Below are 22,632 nucleotides of genomic sequence, written 5' to 3' on the forward strand. Positions count from 1 at the left end.
TATAGATCTAGTAGTAGTAGTCAAATTGTACAAGTCTATATTAATAGATGCCATTGCTGTTGCTGTTGCTGCTACTACTAATAATAATAAAAAGAATAATAATAATAACAATAACAACAGCAACAACAACAACAGCAACAATAATAATAATAATAGAAAATAATAGGAAAAAAATCTCATTTTTAAAGACTCGTTCAGCTTTCCTAGAGTGCCTGTTGTAACGTATCTGTTCTTTTGTGCATTATTGCTGTAACTAAAAAATATTAATAATAATCATTTGAGTAAGTGTCCCCCTCCTCGCCGCTATAAACCGCTCCAAATTTGTCCTGCACGCTCCTGCTCTCTGATTGGTCTATTTTCTGATTGGCCTGCCCTCTGATTGGTTGAAAGTTACGTGCTGGGACAATCCGTCGACTGGAGTTTTGTTTTCTCGCCTGCGGCTGAAATACAGACGGCGTACCGCTGCTGGAGGCGATGAGGATATGATATTAAGGTTTTTATTCTAAACATAGTTATCTCGATAGTTTACTGGCGAGAGTGTTGATGCATTTTTCTCTCTCTCTCTCTGTTTTCTTTTCTCTTTTCCCGGTTCTCTTACTCCTCTCATTGGAGCCGTTTACATGCGGGCTGTCATTCAGAAATACTACAGATACATTTTGAGCGCTCATGTGTTTGACCGTGCTCATGAATTCAGTTTTCTGCGTTTAGTCGCGTAATTGTCGTTTTACTTTGTCCAAGTAGACTTCACTTAATACAAGTTGATATTTCAGTCACAAACACGTGTCTACACAATCAAGTTATTGTAGTCTTCCAGTCATTGGACTTAAGGTGAATAACTTTTTTTGCGGAATAACGGCGTGGTGTCCCCCCCGGCGGGTAACATACTGAGGATACCGCAACACGGCTGAGAACAGAACAGTAAGTCCGTCTTCTGAAGTCACTGAAGTACATTAATGTTAATGTTTATGCACTTCATAGTGAGTTTCACAGTGAACTTGTTTGCTCTCTTTCAATTTAATTCCCTTTTATTAGCTTGCATGTTCTTTTGGAAAAAAAACATTTCCTATAGAAATTGGTAACCGAGTTATATTCTGTTGCAGTGCTTACCAAATTCCCAATGGCTAAAGTAAAAACCAATTTTTGAAGCATATTCACATCGTTCAAAAGTTTTAAAACGGGCAGATATTGGCAGATGTGGCTTCATGATAGTACCGTCCACATTTTTCATACACGTACAGATTTCCAGTCTGGACTCATATTGATGAAAGCTATCACAAAATACAGGATTTGTCTCCCTTTCTAAATACTTTTAATGTTTTTGGTTAGAATTTATAACGTGAAAAATAACGTGAAATTGCCTAATAGTAATAATGTACTTGTAATTGCGTAAAACACCTTACTGAAAAGTTTTGTAGTAAGGTGTTTAACGCAAATAAAATGTAACCTCACTGAAGATCTCAGCTTAATTCTCAGTCACTGCCAAATCAGTTATCTTGCACTTTAAAGTGAGTAGCAGTTCCTAGTGAGCTGAGACCCAGCGGATGACAGATACTGATCAAAGATAAAGATGTGAAGTATTGAAATAAGATCTCATAAGGTTTGGGAGGAAATTTATGGGGCAGAAAGATTAAAAACGGAGTAAGGAGAGACTTATGGACAGGTGGACAGAATAAATCTGCAAGGAAAGTAGTCTGACTTCCAGAAAGTGTTCTGACAGATTTATTCTTCTGTCTGGTTGTTGATGAACACCTTACTTTGTTGTCACTGCCACTGATTAGATCAAGAAATTGTTTTAAACATATGATACACCAAAAAGAAGAGATTCTGGGGTTATTTCTGGGGCATTTTTTCTTTTAAAATTCATGGCAAGGTTTTCATTTCACCATTTGGTACTGCATTTCATTTCACAAGCAGCTATTTTGACAGCATCTGATCATAAGAGAGCATCAAATGTTGAAATGATAAACGTGACCAGAGACTGTGAAGACAGAAGGGAAAAGTGTGGTTGATTAAGTGATCATTTACATACAGAAATCTAATAAAAACTGCGCCTTTAAGGCAGGAACTCAGTAGCACCACAGGTGTTATACATTAATAAGAATCTTAATATCTTTTTTGTCATTTAATTTCCTTTCAGATCTAATCGTCCAACCTTTTTTCTTCCTCATAAAAATACAAAAATGGGGCTTTTCCGGGTCTGTCTGTTGTTGGAGATGGTCCTTATTTCCACCGCTGTCAGGGGTGAGTAACAAAAGTACTGATATCAACAACTGTAGAGTATTGCAGTCAGAATTGATATATTTGTTCAGAATCTATAATATATTTGCATTCCTTCATTTAACTCTACGTCACTGAATTACCATAGATCCAAACACTCTGTCTGGTTATTACATTTTTCTGAGATGTTCCTGTACTGTCCTGGGACCTCTTGGTTATCCCAAGGATACTACTGTGACACCATTCAAGTAAAAAAAACCCTTTTGACTATTGGAATATTCAGATCTTCATATTTTGCAACGTTATTTGGTTTTCAGTTTCAGGATTCAGATACTCCTTTGTAAATATAGCTACATGTCATCATAAGTTCCAGATGTAGTCACTGTCACTTCAGTCACTGTTGCTGCTGACTATAACTTTCTCTTTGAGTGGTTGTTTTATTCATACAGTTTTAACAGAATTGCATGAAAAACTGTGAAAAACTAACTACACCCTTACCGCTTACTGGACTTAAGAGAGTAAATAGCAGCCAGGGGTTGCTAATCAAATGTATTTGATTAATTACAAGCAACTGTGACCATATCTATAAAAGCAAAAGCGCTGGCAATTTGCTGGTCTGGAGCATTTGCACAATGCCGTAGTCTTTCCGGGAGTGGACGTCCCAGCAAATCCACCACAGACCATAAAATTTTGAAAGGAATTGCAAAAAGCTCAAGAGCTACGTCTCATGGTCTGCAGGCCTCAGTTAGCTTCTTAAATGTTAAAGTTCATGACAGTGGAATTAGAAAAATACTGAATAAGTATGGCTTGTTTGGAAGGTGTGCCAGAAGAAAACCTCTTTGCTTTAAAAACAACATGGCAGCTTGACTCTGGCTTGCAAAACTGCATCTGAACTAACCACAAAACCTCTGGAACAATGTCCTTTGAATAAATGAGGCCAAAGTGGAGATGTCTAGTTGTAATGCACAGCACCATGTTGGCAAAATCCAAACACAGCATATCAGAGCAAACACCTCATACCAAGAGTCAAGCACAATAGTGGTGATTTCAATTTGCTTTGCAGTCATTGAGTTAAGCATGAACTCCTGTATAACAAAGCACTCTTAAACAGCGGTCCCCAACTTTTTTTGCACCACGGACCGGTTTATGTCCGACAATATTTTCACGGACCGACCTTTAAGGTGTCACGGATAAATACAACAAAATAAAACCAGTACCAGTACCAAAATAAAGAAGATTTATTCATAACACACAGGAAATGAACCAGGGAAATCGAGTTAACGATAAAAACTATTAAAAAAATAACGCTTAAAACAGATAAAAACCCTGAAAACCATGAATTTCACACCAGAGCCTCAACTCTCGCGGCCCAGTACCAAACGACTCACAGACCGGTACCAGCTGCACTAGAATCGAATGGGAGGCCATTTGTCAGACAGCAATACGATCATAACACAGGACAACAATCCCAAACACATCAGCAAGTTTGCAACAGAATACTGAAAAAGAAAAGAATCACAGCGTTGCAAAGTCCTGTCATCAATCCAATTGAAATGCTGTGGCATGAGAATTTTATGCACAGAGAACCTCAATAAGCTCAAACAACACTGTAAAGAAGAGTGGGCCAAAATTCCTCCATAAAGATATGATAGACTGATAAAGAAAATGATTACTTAAAGATCTTGCTGTTAACAGTGGTTCTACGAGCTTTTGAATCATGGGATGTACTTGAGTTTTTCACCTGACCTCATAGAGTCACGTGGCTGTAAATTTAAAAATCACTGTACAGCCTTTAACACATAACTTATGTCTGGAGTATCAGAGCTTCAGATAATCGGTGCAGATCACAAACTGAATTCTGCAGCCGTACGGGGGGTCTGTCACCACCATCGGTTACAGAACACCTCCTTGTACTTTGTTCAGCAATGTGTTTTTTGTCAGTGAAAATCAGTGTAATAGAGACAAACAACAACAAGCTGTACATAGATGAGAGCGATTCCCTGCCTGCCTGCAGGCTTTATGGGCAGACAGTTGTGGAGCTGGCGCCCGTTCCTCAGATCACACCAACGATGAGTTTTTAGTCGGAACAAAGCTGCATTCAGCGAGGCGAGGCAGAGCCAGCATGCAGACACGGGGCCGAAAGTAAACACAGGGCCATAGACCGCAAAGAGATGAGATTAGATTAGCCTATTAGGGATGTTTGCTGTACAATGCATATCCTCCCACTCACTGACTGCAGTCTGTCAGCTTAGTCAGGCAGCAGAGAAGGACAGAGAGCAAGATTAAGGAGAATGGAGGAAAGACGTGGAAAAAAATCGGAAGGAAGGGGGGCAGGACTAGGGAGATTGGAGTAAGAATGGATGATAGAAGGGACCTAGTGAGAAAAGAAACCAGTGGGTACAAGTGAGGTGGGGATAGGAGGGGAAGTGGACAGTGGCTGAAAACACTTAACAGCAGAGAGTGTGAGAAAAGGGGGCAAGAGAGCACGAGGGGAACAGAGCTCACTTTATAGCATTTAAAAGATTGCAAATCTCTCAAATCTTCCCCATCACCAACTTTTTTTGCATAATAGAATCCAAATTACAACAAGTTAGCAGACAGGATGAAGTAAAATATGCTTGGTTTTTGTACTAACTTGCTTGTAGATATATCATCTTCAGTAGCATTTCATTTCTCCTGGGGTTTTCTTCACAGGCTGAACTTGAACCAAAGCAGCGTCCAAAATGATTTATAGCTCATTCTTGACAAAACTGCCCAAGTACCAATAAAGTGCCCCGTATAGAGACCTACCTTTAGCTACTGAGCAGCTTTGTTGTACAGATTAGGGTCAGAAAAAGTCAAGCGTAGCCCACCAAAACCTAGATTAATAAACTTCAAATCTTTGTAAATATCAAAACGAATAGGTTGAGACAAGCAAGCAACTGGTCTTTCTCTCAAAAACACGTGAGATACGTTCAACTAAATAGAAAGAGCGAATTTACTTTGTGACAAAGTAAATTTTAAAATTACCGCAGTTGAGAAATGAAGTGAGACAAAAGTTGATGTTTTCCAGTTTTTAAGTACAAAATTGAGTCAAAGGGATGAGAAATTAAACAAGAATCCTGTAAAGAATCTTAATCTGACTGACTTATTTGTTGCATTTTTCACTGCACTCTAGGAAATGATACAAAGAAACATTTTAAATGTGTGACTACTGAGATATCTCAGAGAAATATGCCAGCTATGTCAGCAATAAACAAGAAAAATAAAAATATCACAGCTCAAAATAGGACATTTAAAATTGAAAACAAGGGCTCGTGGTATCATTTATCAGACCATTACTCTTTCTACACAAGATGCAGTTAAAGTAAATTTAAGCTATTTTATAATCCAGGACATTATGTAAAAAAGCATTACCTTAAAAGTACCACATTGTAAACCAGAAAATGTTTATTATAATAATAAATTATTAAACATAAGGCTTTAAAACCTGTTGCTGTGGATTGTGTCGTGTGTAGTTGGGGTTCATCCACGCTGAGCATCACATGGCACTGAAGAGCTTTATCCATTATGAGAGCTGATTGGCAAGTGGAAGCAGGAAGCCTGAAAAAGCTAACTGCTTTGTTAAACTAAAGGAAGAGATGAATATTAAAATAAGGCAATGGAAGCTAGTCAGAAGCAGTGAAAGAGCAAGTGACACGGAGAAAGTGAGACAGGCAGTTAGTGATGAAGAGGCAACTTTGGTGCCCCTTGCAACAGATGTAGAGTTGCTGCACTCCAGAGGCTTACACAACTGCACTGTGTGAACTGGGGTCTGCGTGCATAAGTGTGTGTAGCTGAGCATGAGACTGAGCAGCTGAGAGATTAGCATTCTCGCCTGTTAGCTGAACAGCACCGAGCTTGGTTTCAGGGGTCAAAAAGTAGTAGGCCAGTGGATTTGAGGCTGCCTGCAGCTTTGGACAGAGTTAGATTCCGGATCAAATCAAATATTTGACATTTCCAGGAATCCTTTGTGAACTTCAGAACTGCTCTTTGGATTTTGTCACTTTTGGCAGAATCAGACTTTTTACCTCTGTTTCTGATCTTTATGCTGTTAAGCTACCTTCTGTACCTTAATATGTACAGTATAGACATGAGAGTGGTATTGATTCTAATCATATTTCACAAAATGTTAAACCGTGGCAGATTTGCACGTTGAACCAGATGTAATGCAACTTCCAAATATTTCCACTGCAGCTACAAATACACTCTCCAAGAGTTTCCTTAGACTTCGAGAATAATGGCCTCCTTCTAGTCCAATTTCCCTCAGCATTAAACAATTATACAAAGAAACCAGATTCTGTAGAGCAGATGTTGCATTTTGACTTTCTACTGACTTAAACTGCTAGCTTTGGTGCTTTCTGAAGATACAGTTGAACAATCTACTAAATGTGTTAGACACTGAGCACATGCAGTTGTGGTTTATTGGTGTATATGCTGTTATTGTGTATGCATCTACACATATGGAGATACATTAATTATGTGATGAAAAATGCCATGTGTATGTCAGATGGTTATCCGTCTGTCAGTTGGTATTTATATAAGACAGCTGTTGCAGCTTGATGGTCAAACAACTGGTGCACGACTGGTAGGATGATATTAATGCCATTATTGAAGTTAATCCACCAGATTTTTGTTTTCCTCTTTGTACGAGCTTATGTGTTGAAATGGCATGTCACAGTCTTAGATCTCTCTGGAAGCAAATTCAGAAAAAAAAGACGTACCCAGAAATGAGATGATTTGTGGGTTTCTGTACATGGTTTCCTGATGTACTCTTCTGTCTAAACAGTTTCATGTTTTCCATGTGATTGTGCCGTATAGACCACCCATTATCTGGACGAAGAGAGAGAAACAGACACGGCGATGAGAGGGTTCATTGCCGTTGGTTGTTGTTATAATAAGTGTAAAAAAGCCCACAGCCACATTAAAAATGCATCTTCATTCCATGAAAGCTGCCAAAGAAGCAACACTGCAAACACACATTGAGAAACAGAGGGAGAGAGAGAGAGAGCAGTTCATCGTCACTGCAGGAAATGACAGACAGAAAGTGCAGAGTGTAAACAGCCACATACACAGACGCTGGAAACATATACAAGTAGAAGTTTCTACCCATAAATATAATTTAACATGTATAAGCAGTCATGCATAGAGGTGCACACACAGGGCCCACAATCCCTTAACAACCCTCTGTCCCACACACTCACTACTGAGGAATGTAATTAGCATGCTAACACTAACAGTGATATGTAGGAGAGAACTGTGGTTAGGTAAAGAGGACTGGAGAATGAGACAGTAATCAGAGGTAAGTGGAATACATAAATAGCACAGGTTTTAAGTTTTTAGAAGAGTTAAAGATGGCTGGAGGGCAGGATGAACTGACAGGTATGAAAACTACAACTCGCAATCCCTTTATTTTTCCATCAGTTATTTAAAGTTTGTTATCAATGGTTTAAAATCTGTCAACAAATTGTGAAAAATTCCTGCCAAAAGTTCCCAGTACCCAAGACGACAATTTAAAATGTCTGTTTTATCCAGCCATCAATCGAGTATACCAAGAGAGGTAAAAACAAAACATACAACTACAGTAATGACTTTTATTTCTAAGTTTAGTAATTAGATACTCTTTGTAACAAAGAGTTAAAAAATAGTGGCTACTTTAAAGATAAAATAAAATGTAGCAGTAAGTTTCTGCCTGTCTGACATTTAGTGGATTTAGATGGAAGAGAGCAGAATGATTCCTCTTTAATGGAACAGCTGCTTTTTAGACCGCTGCTTTATGCTTCATTGTAACAAGACACATTATAAGGGCAATATAGCATCACATTTTATCGCAGATTAGCAGCAGTGTAGCAGCAGTGTAAGTAAATGAAGGGTATTTTCCATCCTTTTCCACGAATTAGGGTTATTAATGACAGACTACCTAATTCAGACAGTGAATCTACTAAAAACATTGTGCTAGCATTAGCATTATAGTGAAATAGTTTTCACATAACAAAACTAGCTCAGAGGTTGTATCTTAAGTTGAACTTCCTACCAAGGCCCTGCTTTTCCATCATGTAAACATATTACTAATTTCATTCACCGTTTACTCTTCCTGTCATATGGAATAATGCTCAGTGAAGTCATTTGTTTAGTTTTTGTTGCACATCACCATTTTTCTTGCATATTTGGTAAAGTATTTACTTCGTTGTCGAGATCCAGCTCCTGTTTAGGTACCAAATTGTCATCAGAGGGTGACACGCGGCGCTCACCCTCAGTGCCCGGGTATGTCTTGTTGTGCGCACTAGGGAACATAAAAGGCATTGCTATATAATGGTATCACAATAGTACAATTTGATATATAAAAATCTGGACTAGTATGCGATATGGCGCAGCTGTAACAGACTCACATCAATGAATCTCTTTCACCTCACTAGTTTAAGCATTCAAAGCATCCTTAGTCACAGCTAACAACTGTAAATGCCATTTGACATGCTGATAACCATTATATGACCTGGGGGTGTTTACCTGCCAGTCTCAGTGTTTGCACAGGAGGTGCTAAACCTAGATTATCCAAAATGGGTGAAACATTCATCAGAATCCACGCTAGGCCTTAGAAAATGCTTCTTCTCTTGCTTGGAACCAGGCTTTTATCCTCTGTTTGAGAGAAGAAACAGACTGTGTGTGTGTGTGTGTGTGTGTGTGTGTGTGTGTGTGTGTGTGTGTGTGTGTGTGTGTGTGTGTGTGTGTGTGTGTGCTGGTTGATTATGAGGTGATTAACTGACAAAGGGAAGCTTCAAAGGATCCAAATGACTCTTTCAGTTCCTCTTGTTAAATCCTAACGTCAGGGCCAAATGTTGTTGACTGTTTGGGCTGGTGCAGCTGTGGCTGTCAAAAAAACAACTGCAAATACCAACAATGCACTTTAAAAAAAGACCTGAAATACTCGTGCATGTCCCTTTTACGTGTTAGTCTAAAGTGTGATTTTTCAAAACCTAGAACTTATTCTACAATATGACATGTCCTACAGATTAACTAGCACTGATGTGGACCTCTTCACGGGCAACAAGCTGGGGACCTTGTGGAGCAGTCCTGCAGCTCACTGTTTTATGGGGTCTGCTAATGTTGAAGGCTATTAGCCCACATTTAGATAAAGTCAATGTTTGCTTTGAGTTTGCTAATGGTGGGGTTTAATGGGGCTGTCTGGACGTTCTCTGCAGGGGCTGACGCTGTGTCGCAGTATTGCTAAGATGTGATGCCTGTTTGTGGAGGGGTGCAGGAGAAGGAAAAGCAGCAGGAGAAGATAAGATAGAAAAAGGGCAGTGTGGAAAAAATACTGAGAAACAAACAGAAATATTTCACAGACTTTAACACCTTAACACAGTTCTGAATTGCCTTTATGAGTAAATTTGTAATCATTTAAAAATACTGGAAATGTCTTTAGAATAATTACACACCCCTGATAGAAGTAATCTAATATAAAAGGAGGATTAATAAAAAGGCAGGGTATTTCTTCATTCCTACTTTAAATGTGACCTTACATATATTAACGTTTACATGCAGTATTTCCCCCCAATTCCCTTTTTTCAGCTCTCCTTCTCTCCCGGCTTCTCTGTCTCTCCCTTACATGGTGCATTATTGTGTGGCGCCACAGTGCTGTATTGTGGTCTCTGTGGGGTTGGGGTATGTTTGGTCAACGCTACAGCACAGCAGGTCAGAGGGCACCTGGCAGATCAGGGAGGGGTCAGGGAGAGTGTGAGCATCAGTTTATGTACACACACTGTGAATGTGTGTGGCTGTAACTTAGGGTCAGAGAAAGCACATGCTGGCACCAGAGGAGACTGTAATAACACAAGTGGAACTCCACAGGACAGCACACATTAGTTTCACTGCATTTTTACATCTTTGTCTCTAGTGTGTGTTACAAACATCATCAAGCATGTATTAATAGATTTAATGAGGTAATATAAATTATTGCAAACTTATAACCTAAGTTTTAACAATTAAAGACCTCAGTTGTGAAGTGAAGTGATTATAAGTCAACAAAAATTGCTTACAATGATTGAAATCTATTGTCTTTATTGTTTCCTATTAACTATTTGTAAAACATCTGTTTAAATTATGCACTGAATTTAATAAAATTAGTTATACAGCCATAGACAGCAGTGATAATTGTAAGCAAACCATCTCATAAATGTAATCCCATTAATCTGCTGTGCAGGTGTGAAGCATACAATATGTTTTTAGTCTTCAGTAGACCCGCATGGACTTTCTAGATACCAGTTTGTAGTAACTGGAAGTGTTTTTAAGCAGATGAATAGAAAGACGCCATAAGACAATATAAAGCAGTGTGTATTTTAAGAAAACACTCCTGCTGACACCCAATTTTTATCCATCAATATCACAGTGGAATAATGCTCCAGGTTACTTTGGATCATTATTAGCCTTTACACTTAAAGCTTTTTACCATAAACTGTTTTCTTTTAAAGGTGAAACAGTAGAAAGTGTTCACAAGAAAGTTTTTTGAGTGTCACAGACTTAACTGTATGTACTTTGCTGCCTTTTACATCTCACTCTGCAGTGTGTCTGTTTTCACTCTCACTTTCTTTCTCTCTGGCATTTTAAATCCTTTCCCACTTTCTTTGTCTCTGCTGTTTTCTCGCTCCCTTGTCTGCCTTTAAATCAGATCCTTTCAGACCCCTTTTAACCCCCACCTACCATGCACACACACACACAGACACACACACACTCACACACTTCAGCTGTTGATTCCTAGTGGCATTACAAATGGCATATTGAAAAGTGAACATTGGGACTTGGAACAAAGACACTTTTTTCCCTTCAGCCTGTCATACTGACATGAGTTAAAGTTATACACCACTGTGGGCAGCTGTGAGCTTGTATCTATGTGGGTGTGTTTGTGTTATTTGTGTAATAAACAAAACAACAGGAACCCAACACCAGTCTGACCAGTGTTATCACCATTACACCTTTGGTGTCAAATGTGATTGACATGTAATAGACATTTGGCCACACTCTCTTCATTTTGTCAAACATACTGATGACCTTTGACTCCAGGGAGTGGAAACTAATTGCACAGGATGTTAAGGTGGACAGCTTGTCTATAGCTTCAGCATATAACAACTAAAGATTTCATATTTGGAAGGTTTATGAAAGTAAATATCATGCCTACAATAGGATGCTACATGCTACAGCACTGTTTTTTCCCCCTGAAAGAATCACAAGTTTCTATAGAAAGTCATTTTTCTGCAGTCTTTTCTTTCCTAAGTGAATAAAAAAAAATACACTGCAACACGACAAAAAGATGAAAACCACTACATAAGAGGGGACACAAATACTCTATCTTTATCCCCAGTGCCAGCTGTTGCTGTAGAATCCATACGGCAGGGGGATGTGAGCAGCATGTGGGGGTAGAGTTACATCTGAGCCATTTTAGGCATGAAGGGATAAGTTTCATAGAAAATGAAAGGAGTGAAATTGGTGTCCAAAGTGCTCAGAAACTACTATTAAAAGGCAAAAGTTCGTATCCAGATCCTTACACTGTGTGGTACAGCCATTTTAGGACTTGCAGCCAGCCAAAGTAGTGAGCATATCCTCTGTTGTTTATTGTTAATGGTTTAAAACACAGGAGAAAATTGCATAACTGACATTTCTTGCATTTTTTCCCAAAATAAGAGGCAAAACATTGACCAGATCTGTGAAAGATTACAAAAACAGAGTTTGAAAACAGATATTAGTTACACATTCAGGCAACTCAGGACATTAAGATGCTCCAAGTAACCACATAGTGCTGATTTCTTGCTGAAGGGTCTGCAGAACAGTTAGCTGTGTTAATTATTTCCCACTACATGGCCCTTCATCACACTGGTCAGCTCAGTGTATTATTATCCAAAGGTAATCCCTCTGTTGTACTGGCACCATTATCACACCAGATCACAACGGGCCTATTCTTCTATATGTAATTAACAAAGGTACTTATGAGCTGCTTTCTGGGATTTAACTGTTGTGTTGTTGGAGCTTTAGGGAAGGCAGTGGGATGTAGTGGAAAATGGAGAATGTGGGGGAAAGGAAAGCGCTCACATAAGAATGCAGTGGCACTTCAGTTTAGGTTTGAACATTTAACAGCATCGGGTACACATTGAAAATTTAACCTGGGAATAACAGTCAGCTAATGGACCAGTGGGAAAAAGTTACATTTTCGTTAAATTTTTTAGCTTGTTGTCCCGATGCAGCCATGTATTTCTGAATAAACAGCTTTTTGTGGTTAAGAACAGTAGGCCTGTTTTCCACTTTGCGACATGTTTCGGATCATCAAGTCTCTAATTTGGGCGAGATGGCATAAAAGGAACATAATCCTGCGTCTGTAAAACAAAGAGAGCTGAGGTTTCTTTTAAACCACATATTGATTATGTTTTGAAAAAACTTAACTTTGGTGTTTGCCTTTTGGATATTTCCAGATGCTGCTTTACACGCAATGTTAGACCTGTCAGTAATGGAGTATGCTGACAGTGTGTATCGGACTGCCTCTAGAACACATCTTCTTCCTCTTACGTTTATATATAATCAACTCTATAGATCATATTAGACTCTTTTTTTAAACGTCACTTAGAGCTGGGCGATATAAGATTTTTTCATATCACGATATGCTTTTTTCATTTCAGGCAATAACGATATATATCACGATATAAGCCAAATAACTATATTTGTAAGATTTAAATGTGATGTTGCTCACAAATAAAATGTGAAATAATCAGCAGCTTGTTTTGATTTAAATATTCATTTTCCATAATAAGTTCAACAGGGCAGATGTACTTAAAATGAGGCTTCAGTTTTATGCAAAATAAAGGCAAATATTACAAACTACACAAAAGGCAGCCGCTAAAGCGTTTAAGTTTCAAAATAGAACAAACAAAACGGACTACTCAATTGTCAGTTCCACTTAGAAACAAAATATTAATTCTAAAAATAAATCTTAGTTTATTTTACAGAAAAAGAGACAAAATTGACCAACTTACATAATATTGCTTTGGAAGCGCTGTCTGAGAGAAATGTTTATGTCCAGGGAGTCGGTAACGAGGATCCATTACCTTAATTAGCTGCTTGAATCCTTCATTTTCGACCGTGTTTATTGGTAGCATGTCTTTAGCAAGACAGTAAGCTATTGCATTCGTTATGTTGCTATGGCTCTTACCTTTTTTGTCATATGGTAAGACGCTGGCGAAAGCCGACTCAATTGACTGTTGCTGCTTCACAGGGATTCCCCTGGTTGTTTTCGATGACGAATTAGCGCTTTCAGTCAGAGATTGAGCGTGCTCCAGTGGGTGGCACTGCTTCAGGTGATAAAAAAGTTTTGTTGTATTTCCAGACTTTGTGGGAACTTGCTTTCGGCACAATTTACAGTGCGTGCTACTCTGTTTTTTATCAGACTTCAAATAGCCGAAATACCTCCACACTACGGAACTTCTCTGGCCTTTCCTTTTGACAATCTCTCCGACATTGGAACCGTCATCTGTGTTATCTTCGGTATTCTGATCACCAAAAACCCGGCACGGCGGCTGGCTGCTTCTCAAACAAATACACACGCTAACTGGATTGTTTTTCTTTGTATAAGGTTGTAATTTTAATTTGTTTGTGACCTTTTGTTGTTCGCTTTATTTGTTCTGGTGTTCTGAGGATTTATGCTTCAGAGGGAAATTTGCTCTTTAGGTAGGTCCTAACCACAAACCCCTCTGAAACCCTACGATGTAATCTATGGCATAATCCAATGTGCACCTACCTAGAACTGTAACTACATGTCACTACAGCCCACAGCCATTTTGATTGACCTGTTCAGTACCACTGAATCCTCCTATGGCAACATTTTGACCACAGTTTTTGAATTTGTCATCGAGAGAATATCAATCAATGTTAATATTGAGACGTTACATGTCAGAGGGTTTTCCCTGATAAAACTGTCTTGATAAAAAGCTCAGTAGAGACACTCATAAGTTTGGAGACACTCATCTGCTACTTCGAGCTACCTATAAGCATGATGCAACATTTCAGAAATTTTATGTACTTGTAGATTACACCTGCAAGCTGCAAATTATAGAATACAAAAGCTTCAGACTAAACTAGCATAATGACTACTTTTACTTCTTACTATGCTAGACGAAAATACATGAATGAGTGAGATCCATTACTTACAATTAAACATCACTAAAATACTGCTACTCGGTCAACTTTTTGTTGAGCTTGGCAAGATTAAGATAATCTTAAAAGTTTCAAAGATAAAGTTTCAACTGGAAAGATGTAACTGTGGAACATGCATACATCAAGGTAGTACTGAGACCACCAGTCTTGTTTCAGTCATGTTTAAAAAGGCTTTAACTTAATATGGGTAATTTTCTTAGTTGTTGCAGATTTTTTTTTTTGTTTTATGGTTTTGGGGGACATTTAGATGTCAGTTGACAAGAAGAGATTAGCAAAACGAGCTATGGGTTAAGCACATGCAATCTCACACACGCACCTTATCCGCTCTCTCAAACACAAGCAGTGGACTAAGACAGTGACCAGAGCTGAACAAATGGAGTTAGTCATGGCTGAGGATTGGTGTGGAATGTGGGAGGGGGGCATGAATTTGTGTGTACATGCATGTGTGTGTGTTATGTGCATGCTTGGAATGTTTAACTCCCCACCCAATGAACCAGAAAACACACAGGTGGAGGAGGAGGCGGAAAGATGTGAGGGAGAGGAGGAGGAGGAAATGCAGGATGATGAAGGAGGGAAAAGATGAGTGCTGGATCGCTGATCTTCACTGTGTGATGTTCAAACTGATGAGTACAAAACAAATCCAACTTCTAACTCCACTCTGTCACATTGTAAAACTAAAAAAAATCTAAGGCTACGTCTACACTAATCCGGATAAATCTGAAAATGGCGTTTTCGTCTAAAAACGCTTGGCGTCCACACTGTCGTTTTCAAGCGTTTCCAAACAGTTGTTCATCCACACTGAAACAATCGAAAATGCTACGTTCCTGTACTGCGCATGGGTGAAACGTAAGAAGATTCGACCTGTGTTGTTTCTGTCTGCCGTTTATTTACTTTCCAGCTCTTTGGAACGTCGCGGCAAAATGTTGAGGAAAAGTTGAGAGTTTGAGTTGTTGTTGCAATTAACACAAAAGTAGAAAGTTGCAAAAGCGAGTGAGAATTAAAGAATTTGAAGAAAAGCTATCTGGAGCATGTACGGACTGATATCAGTCTTTAATAGGGCTGTCAAAATTGAGAGCAAACAAAACAACTGCTGTAAAATGCCCTCCGTAATCTTAGTTTAATTGGTCACATGACTGCAACACAGTCCTAAAATACGTCATCATTTTCAAAAGGCTCCGGGTTCGCGGTCCATACTGCGACGCGAAAGCAGCGTTTTCAGATGTATCCACTTTGGAGAGCGTTTTCAAAAAGCTCTGTTTTCCTTGATCAAAAACGCCATCTGAGTGTGGACGGAAGGCCAAAACAGAGAGAAAAAGATGCGTTTTCAAACGAAAACGTATTAAGTGTGGACATGGCCTAATAAAGTAGGCTTCTCACTTTTGGACAAAACACTTCTGGTTTTGCCGAAATAACCAAGACTTTCCCTGAAAATCATGTTGCCAGGATGGCAGCATATGTCGCTCCACCATTCAGCATTGACATTGCCTTCACAGAGTCTTCAATGCATAAGCCTTTGTATTGCATTGACTGCAGGTCATTTCTTCAGTTCACCTTTAAATGAACTTGAGTCTGGAAAAAGGTGGCGGGAATCTTTGCTCTTGGATTTTTTGTTTTTTCTTGGCATGGTAGAGTTTTATCTTCTTACATTAGTGATAGTGACAAACAATATTGTGTAATGGAAATGATGAAATACCCAAATTCTCTTTTTATGTTTTATGACAAATCGCTCTTAAATCATTGAATTGTCTAAATCTTCAGCCTTTCACAACGTGGGGAGCCATCAGCTATTTTTATGACTATTGCTCTCTTTCTTGCTTCCTCGCTTATCCCTCGTCTCTTGTTTTTATAGTTATGTCAATATGGATGGCTCCCTTAGAGTAAATAGTCTGCTTTCTACCACTGAAATCAGGTGCTCAACACAGGTGGTACCGTGTGTGTGTGCTCGTGTCTGTTTGTGTCTGTGTATGCATTGGTTATCACTCGCTGTTAATGAGTAACAGTGTCTGCCTCCAGAATTTTGATAACTGCCAGGTCGAGGACATCGCTTTGCTTTACACACATTCACCCAAATGTGCACCTAATCAAGCCTGTTAACTATTTCTTATCTTACGTCAACTATGTCTTGGCTTATCTGTAAGGCACAAGACAAAAGACACACAAGATACAGATGTATATATTTACAGTGGTTATTTTAAGGAGATTTGTAGACTATAAATGAATGTTTTTTACTTATGTAGAAATAGTGTTCCTTTTGTCAGTGCCTGGTTTCATGGGTCGTGGCAAAGTTATGTTCACAGTGACTGTAACCTGACTGTGACTAAATAAGTAAATTGACCCCAGCCTTGGATTCCTCGCATACAATCAGACCACCTGCTCTCCTGTTCTTTGCAGCCTAATGAATGTTTGTTTGAGTTCACTACTGAAGGTTGGAGTGAAATGATCTGAAACTTTTGAACAGTTGTTTTCTTTTTAAGTCAATGTTACATTTATTAAAATCAAATAAATGTTTGTTTTGATTCAGGATGAAGTTGAGCTGAGTGTGCCATCATATTCAGGCTCAGTGCATCTCTGTGTTTAATTTGCACCATGCACTGACTCTGTTTAAGTAGTTAAAGTATTCAAGCAGACAGTATTTCTTACTCACTGGAATACTGGAGCAGGCTGTTATTGAACCGCCAACCTTCTGATTAGGAGATATTGAACTTTGAAGGCATAAAAATACACACACTAAACTAGAAGTTTGTGGCCTTTAACCTTCATTGAGGCCTACTTTCTTTCTTGAATATTGGTTTAAAACTCACAAACTTTATCTCGTCACATTGCATCTATTGTTTAGTGTTTAGATATGACATGCATAAACTGTGTAAACAAACCTTATCAAGCTACATGGATGTTTTGGAGACCCTGTCATCACAGGAGATAGACAGTATCTTAATGTACTTCCTGTCTTCTTTTTATCTCCAGCAATTCAAAGACAGAAGTGACAGAGGGGGCATAGTTTTGTGCATTCGTGAGCAACCACACGATCACCTTCCAACAAGTCAGGACTGCGTGTTGTCGAAGATTTCTCCAGCACTGTCAATCTTTACCTTTTCTTTTTTCCTTTTTAACTCACAGGTTGCGAAGAAAATACAGGGTTACAGAGGCTAAAGTATATTCTCTCACAGTTTTACCCCAGGTAGTCATTAAAATGTCAGTTGCACGTCCAGTCTGCAGCTTAGTTGTAAATCCTCAAATGTTAGCAGGTAGCTGTTTATGTGGATTATTTGCTTTCTGTTCATCCTTCCATGCCTTCCCTTAACTCTGCCCGAGTAGTGCCTGTCCGCTGGCTTTCACACAGTGCTTTTCTTTTTTTCTTCTAACTTACTGTACTTTTCTTCACTTCCCTGAGTCTGCAGTTATGTAGTTAGCCCACAGTATTCCTGCACACCCACTCTCACAAGTGCATACTGTGCATGATGTGGTTTTCATAAAGCCCTTTATAAGCTTTAAAAGAATGCTCAAGGTTTAAAGTGCTCTCAGGTTCTTGCTGGTTTGCAGAACTTTGCAGTCATGTTTCCTCCAAAGGCCTCTTATACCATTTTTTCCATGTTCAAGTATCTTCTGTCTTTTCTCTATGAGTTCAAACTACTCCCCTGTTTATATTTTAACAGACCAGAATTTCAAAGGTTGCTTAAACATTTCTTATGAATTTAAAAAAAAAATTAAATTAATTTAAGCATGATTTTGTCAGAAACACAGGCCTGGTTAACACATTTGCTTTACGCGTGAGAAATCACGTATTCGAGACCGGGAGGAGACGCAGGGCGTCACAAGCTAGTTTACTCACACTACCAAGCCTGGATAAACGGGAGGGTTGGAAGGTCATACTTTGTCAAATTTGTGCCAAATCAAACATGCTGATCCATCCGCTGTGGCGATCCCTTGAGAAATAAAGGAGCAGTTGAAAATGTCTTGCAGGGCATTTCTAATATACTTACTCCATTTACCTTTAGGTCAGTAAGCTCCATGTAAAAACACTGAACTGTGAAATTTTAGTATGTTTTTCAAGATTTTAGCCTGAAGTTAGGCAATAATGTGTTACTCACACAACGCCGTATAGTTACAAATGAAGACATATGTTCATTTCTGAATTACATATGCGTAAGGTTCAGAAGCTAGGAGCCTTAGATTACACGCAGCTGCACCAGTGAGCCGTTTGAAGAGTGACAACCTTTTTAATAACCAGATCAGCATTCATTTTCTCACAGCTGCATAATGTAAAACAAAGTGAAAATGTATTGCTATTAAACTCAAAACCTAAGTAAACTAAAATAATAGCTTTCATACCTCTGTCCTGTATTCATTTGGGTGGGGCGTGTCATTATAAATGATTCGTATCTTTTTCTCCAGCAAATTTTTTCCTCTTAACGGAGCATGAACCCGAAAAGAAACGGTCGGTGGTAGATTTCACACCTTGCACAAGTGGTTTCAGATCATTTATCTGAAATTTGAACATTGATCGTTGTTTTTGGAAGGAAGTCCGCAATTATGTGGTAACCGTGAAGAGTTTTTATGCTGAGCGGGATTGTTGGGTATAGTTTTGAGGGTTTATTTCTTCACGAAGGTTAGGGCAAATCTTTAACCTCAAGTTTTCCCTTGTTTTTGTAATTGAGCAACTTGTTTGGTAAGTTTCTTCTAAATGATAGCCTTGATTCTTACTCTTGATTATGGAGGGGCTTTCCTCCAGGGAAAGGCAGACAGGTGCAGTCGAGAGAAGAGAGGAAAGCCGGAACAAAATAACTAGCTATTAGAAAGGCTATAGTGAAAGAGCACAAAGAGAAGGACAGATCGGAGACTGTAAAAAGAGAAAGAAAGTATGAACAAGTAGGAGAAAATAAATCATGTCTCTCTGAAAGGTCTGACATTATAATTAAACTGTAAAATCTATCATAAAAGCAAAATGAAAAGGCAATAATGCAAAGTTCACACCTTTTGTTTGTGCGTGTGCATGTGTGTGTGCGCTCGAGAACCGATGGTGTGAGTCGCGGAGGGGATCAAGTTGCTGAACAAACCACTCAGCAGATTCCTCAAAGTTTTTCTGTCCGCTGTGTGTTTTTCTTTTGTGTGTGTGCGTGAGAGAGCGAGAGAGAGACAAGTGTATGCTTTTGGTTTATGTAAAGTGTGTGACTGTATGTGTGTCATGCAGCCCGCAGTGTTGTGCCAGCCTCAGGCACAGAGTTAACTGTCAGGATGGAGCAACAAGCAGCAGCTGACCTGTTGATGGAGTGGAAGTGAATGGGTCAGAACAAGAAGAAAGCGTCTGTGTGTCCGTCTGTGTGAGAAAGCACCTGAAATACACAAATGATTGTACACTTTGTGCTCTGCATTTTCTGCCTCAAGTAACATAAGATCAACTTATTTCATGTTTGTGCGTTTGTGTCAGTGAAAAAGAAGGAAGAGGAGGAAAGATGATGAGTGAGATTCCATTTTTTTGTGAGTTAATTCTGTCATATAAGCTGCCTGAAAGGCTAAATGTGGCCTTACGCAAAAAGAAGTCCTGCTGGTTTATAATCAGTTTAGAAACTATGGATGTGATAATGGAATCAGGCTTATAAAGAGTATTCAGATGCAAAACAATAACAGCAAGGGATTACAGAGTTTCACCAAAGGCATAAATAGCAGACTTGTGAGTATTGGTGTAATTTAAGCCTGAGAACAGACAAATTGTCACTGAAGCGTGCTAGGGTTTGGTTTATAAAATCTTAAGTTTTACTACAGTACAAGGCAGAAATAAAGACGTAAATGTTACTTTTCAAACATACCTGGTAATAACAATGAGCTCCTGAGGATTCGTTTGTGTTGCAGCTTTCCAAACTTTTGAGACACACAATATTTTACAGATGCACACATGCTCACACACCTCTACCTTGATCGGTACATCAGCGCTGTGTCCCGCTGTCAAGAGCTCTCCATGAAAAGCATTCCTCAGCTCTCCCCTCTCGCCCCAGTCTCGCTTGCCTGCCAACAACAACGTTGTGTTGGACTCTGCAAACCCATCTGACTCAAAGACCATTGGAACGTTAGGGGCAATAAAAGAGCAGAACTCTCAATCAAAAACATAAAGGTTCAGCCCCAGCGATCACATTCTCCCAAAATATACAACACAGCAAAAAATGACCAAATTAGCAAGTCGTTTTTTCTGCACTTAAAAAAAAATCATGTTTGAATGCCGCTCCTCTATTTCTGATGATATTTTGCAGCTCTTATTTTGCCATGCTAGTTATGCTGTAGATAGTATTTTTACCCTGCTAAGAAAGTTCGTAATTTTTAAATTTTTATGTGAAATGCATTCGTGAGTTTGATTTGATTAACAGCACAGCACTGGCAATCATCACCGAATTTCTGCAAATGCAAAATACAGAACCAGACAAAACACATTAGAACTGCGAGTTAATTTGTCACTGTGTCATATCAGAAAATGTTAGCGTGAGAAAATACAAACGTGTATTTGTAGTATTTGGCGCCCAGAGCCAGAAAAACAGTCTGTTTGTACTTGAGTGTAACAACTGATGCAATTTGCATTAATTTTGCTAATAAGTGTCCAATTTTAGAGCGAATGTAGAATAATGAACATGGGGCCAAACCAGGTGAGTTTACTCGACCTTGTGTGGGGCACGGCCGGTTGCATCAGGGCTAACTAGCCAGAGAAGAACTACAAGACAAACATACAAGACTATTATACCGACCTAGTTAGACTGAGGCCATTTTGTGGGATCCTTGCAATGCTCAGATCTTGCTCTGCTATATAAATTTAAATGTAGTCACAAGGCAGTGTGATGATATCATAATGTCATGCATAATATAGGTTTTGTGGAGCAAACTTATACGTCATTGTCATAAAATAAAGTCATATGATGCTTTTCTAAGTTTGTAATTTTAAAATGTGTAATTTTAGCCCATTGGTAGATGGTGGCTTGGCAACATGATGGTGTCATAATATGTATTATAGATGAGAACCTCCGCCTCGCTATATGCCCAGCTTGGACAGACAGTCGGAGATTTGGCATATTAAAGTAAGATACTGTTGAACTAATAACTGAAAGGGTGTCTTTTATCCTGTCTTCCTTCTCTTACCCCAACCGGTCACGGCAGATGGCTGTCCCTCCCTGAGCCTGGTTCTGCTGGAGGTTTCTTCCTGTTAAAAGGGAGTTTTTCCTTCCCACTGTCGCCAAAGTGCTTGCTCACAGGGGGGTCATACGATTGTTGGGTTTTTCTCTGTATTTATTATTGTAGAATCTACTGTACAATATAAAGCACCTTGAGGCGATTGTTATTGTGATTTGGCGCTGTATAAATAAAACTGAACTGCAATGAATTCAAATGAGTCAGTATAGTGCCACAGTACATATGCTATTGGATAACTGGGTGTAGTTGGTGAAAGAGACTTTATTCGTGACAAAGCTTCTGCTAAAAAAATAAATACTTGTAGCATATTAAGGTACTACTCTAAGTATTTGTTTACAGTAACTACAGTACAGTAACTAATATTCCCCATATTGTATGAATATAAGGTCATCGTTTGGTGAGGATAGTTTAGGATTTACTAAAGAACTGATGATTATACTGCTATAGTCCATCTAAACAGCCGAATCTGCCCAGGAATTCTGTTGATAGTGTAAACTTACTTACATAAATCCAGGATAAATTTACTGATTTTATCTGGAGAAGTAAAAGCTTAAAGTGATGAAGCTAATGTGCATGAAAGTCTGTGTTTGCTCCAAATACAGCCTAATTCATCATCCAGGTTGGAACTTGAGCTTCGCATTTGCAGTTGTTTTGGGAGTAACTGCTGAAAGAACAGAATGTACAGTATGAACTAATTTCTTCTTTATTTGGCCTTCAGACTTTCTCCATCAGTCCATGCAGAGATCGTGCAGCTCTGAGCAGGAAGCTTCTGTCCCTGTAGGAATAGCATGTGTCTGACGTGGGCTATATTTTCCTGTAGTTAAGCTGCAGAATACCCAACGTGCGTATTCAATCTGTCTACAAACTCCCTACTGCATAACCATAGGGCAGACAGAGAGGGGGTGAGCATTTGTTTATGCATATGTGGGCACAAACAAACTATCTTCAAGGAGCTTTAAATTATTGTGGGAAGTCAGTTGTGGGCAAGAGAAGCCCATTTTAAAGCCCTGCAATTTTCTCAAAGATGCCAACTACCCA

At 39.0% G+C, this 22,632-nt stretch overlaps 1 protein-coding gene across 2 annotated transcripts in view; it reads left to right on the forward strand.

Annotated features, from left to right (window-relative positions):
• The first annotated feature begins 420 nt into the window (after positions 1-420).
• The window catches only part of fgfrl1a (fibroblast growth factor receptor like 1a), a 65,167-nt gene continuing 42,955 nt past the window's right edge, over positions 421-22,632 (forward strand). For both annotated transcript variants that reach the window (XM_039620865.1, XM_039620870.1), the window contains exons 1-2: positions 421-918; positions 2,138-2,241. In XM_039620865.1, coding sequence (XP_039476799.1) covers positions 2,181-2,241 — 61 coding nt within the window. In that variant the 5' untranslated portion in view covers positions 421-918; positions 2,138-2,180. The remainder of the gene's footprint in view (positions 919-2,137; positions 2,242-22,632) is intronic.

This window comes from Oreochromis aureus, linkage group 2, assembly GCF_013358895.1.
Source record: "Oreochromis aureus strain Israel breed Guangdong linkage group 2, ZZ_aureus, whole genome shotgun sequence".
NCBI classification, from domain to species: domain Eukaryota; kingdom Metazoa; phylum Chordata; class Actinopteri; order Cichliformes; family Cichlidae; genus Oreochromis; species Oreochromis aureus.